This window comes from Colobus angolensis, unplaced genomic scaffold (assembly GCF_000951035.1).
Source record: "Colobus angolensis palliatus isolate OR3802 unplaced genomic scaffold, Cang.pa_1.0 Scaffold6513, whole genome shotgun sequence".
NCBI lineage: Eukaryota > Metazoa > Chordata > Mammalia > Primates > Cercopithecidae > Colobus > Colobus angolensis.
In genome coordinates this window covers 1,315-2,690 of record NW_012120170.1, presented here as the reverse complement: position 1 = coordinate 2,690, position 1,376 = coordinate 1,315, and the positions used below count along the sequence as shown (strand labels likewise).

Below are 1,376 nucleotides of genomic sequence, written 5' to 3'. Positions count from 1 at the left end.
GGGTCGGGGGCGGGGCCTGGAGGGGAGCCAGGGCTCAGCCCTTAAAAAGGAGGCGCCAGCCTCATGAGGGACACAGGTGAGCTCTGAGAAGAGAGGCGGGAGTTGAGGAGCCACAGGTGTGAGGACCTGGGGCACAGCCTGAGGCTGGGGTCGAGACCACAGGGGTCAGGAGAGAAGAGCGGAAGTTGCGCTTTGGTAAGGTCGGGGCCTGGAGGCCACGAGGGCCAAAGGCGGGGCACAGAGGGGCCAGGGCCGGTACTGTGGCCTGGCAGGGATGGGAGGTGAGGCCCAGGGTGGCCGAGAGTGAAGGCTGGGGCGGGGCCTAGGGGCGGAACCTTAAAGAGGGACCTCGGGGAGAAAGACGACTACTGGGGCCCTAGGGCAGGCGTCCCGACCGGCGCCACCCCTCCTCACTGTTGACGCCGGCCTCCCCGTCGCCCTGCTTCTCCAGAAGCTGCTCCATGTTAGTCGTCCCTGGGGCCGCCGGGTCTAACTGGCCGCCCCCACAGGGTGCAGAGGCTGTCTGGTCGAAGAGTGCGGGGAGGCTGCTGATGGGGGACCTGTGGCCAGAGGGAACCTGGGCTCAGTGGATCCGACCACTCCAGGCTCCTCCGGCCCTTCCCCCGTACCCCCCAGGGGTTCCAGCCCGCGCCGGTCTCTCCGCCCCTTTCCCTCGGGTGTCCCTCCTGCCCCCGGCCCCTCCTCCAGGCCGCCCCTTCCCTCACATGGAAGACAGACTCTCCTGAGGGGAGGTCCCCCGACACCGGAAGCTGCAGTCCTCCAGGTCTGGCTCTTGGAAGAAGGGAAGGCTGGGATCAGCGGGGAGGAGTGGTCGCTGCCTCAGGGTTCCCGCCCCCGAGGTGGATATGGGATTGGGACCTCGCCGCAGATCCCCTTCCCCAGGAATCCCCAACACCAGACTGGCAGTTCAAGGCCAGCGCTGAGGGCCCTGGCTTGGAAACCCTGCCCCTGGGAGGCAAACCCCGGGCATCTGCTCTCTCTTCCTCCTCTGGGCTGAAGGCTCCACTGTCTGGCTTCTTTCAGATCCACTGCCCAATTCCTTTCCTGGGATCTTCAGAATTATAGAAATTTGAGGTCAAGACAGACCTGGATTTAACTTAAACCTGACACCAACTTTTGTGACCTTGGGCTCCTAACCAGCCTCTCTGAAGTGACTGTCACTAAGAGTAAAAGAAGGTAATAAATGTGAAGTGTTTACCTGAAGGGTTTAGCTGGCATGTAGCAAGCCCTTAATGACTGCAGCTATTATCATAACTAGCTCTGTATGACTTTTTACATTCATCAGATCCCTAATCAGGAGGCAAAACTCTTCCTTGGGCCATAGAATCCCTGTCGTTCTTTTTTTTTTTTTTTTT

At 60.8% G+C, this 1,376-nt stretch overlaps 1 protein-coding gene across 1 annotated transcript in view; it reads right to left on the bottom strand.

The window, feature by feature from the left end:
• Window positions 1-368: 368 nt before the first annotated feature.
• The window catches only part of LOC105500252 (protein AF-17-like), a 2,022-nt gene continuing 1,014 nt past the window's right edge, over window positions 369-1,376 (bottom strand). Inside the window, exons 3-4 of the mRNA XM_011925689.1 lie at window positions 726-792; window positions 369-560 (exon numbers count right to left, since the gene is read on the bottom strand). Of these exons, the coding sequence (XP_011781079.1) occupies window positions 377-560; window positions 726-792 (251 nt within the window). The 3' untranslated portion in view covers window positions 369-376. The remainder of the gene's footprint in view (window positions 561-725; window positions 793-1,376) is intronic.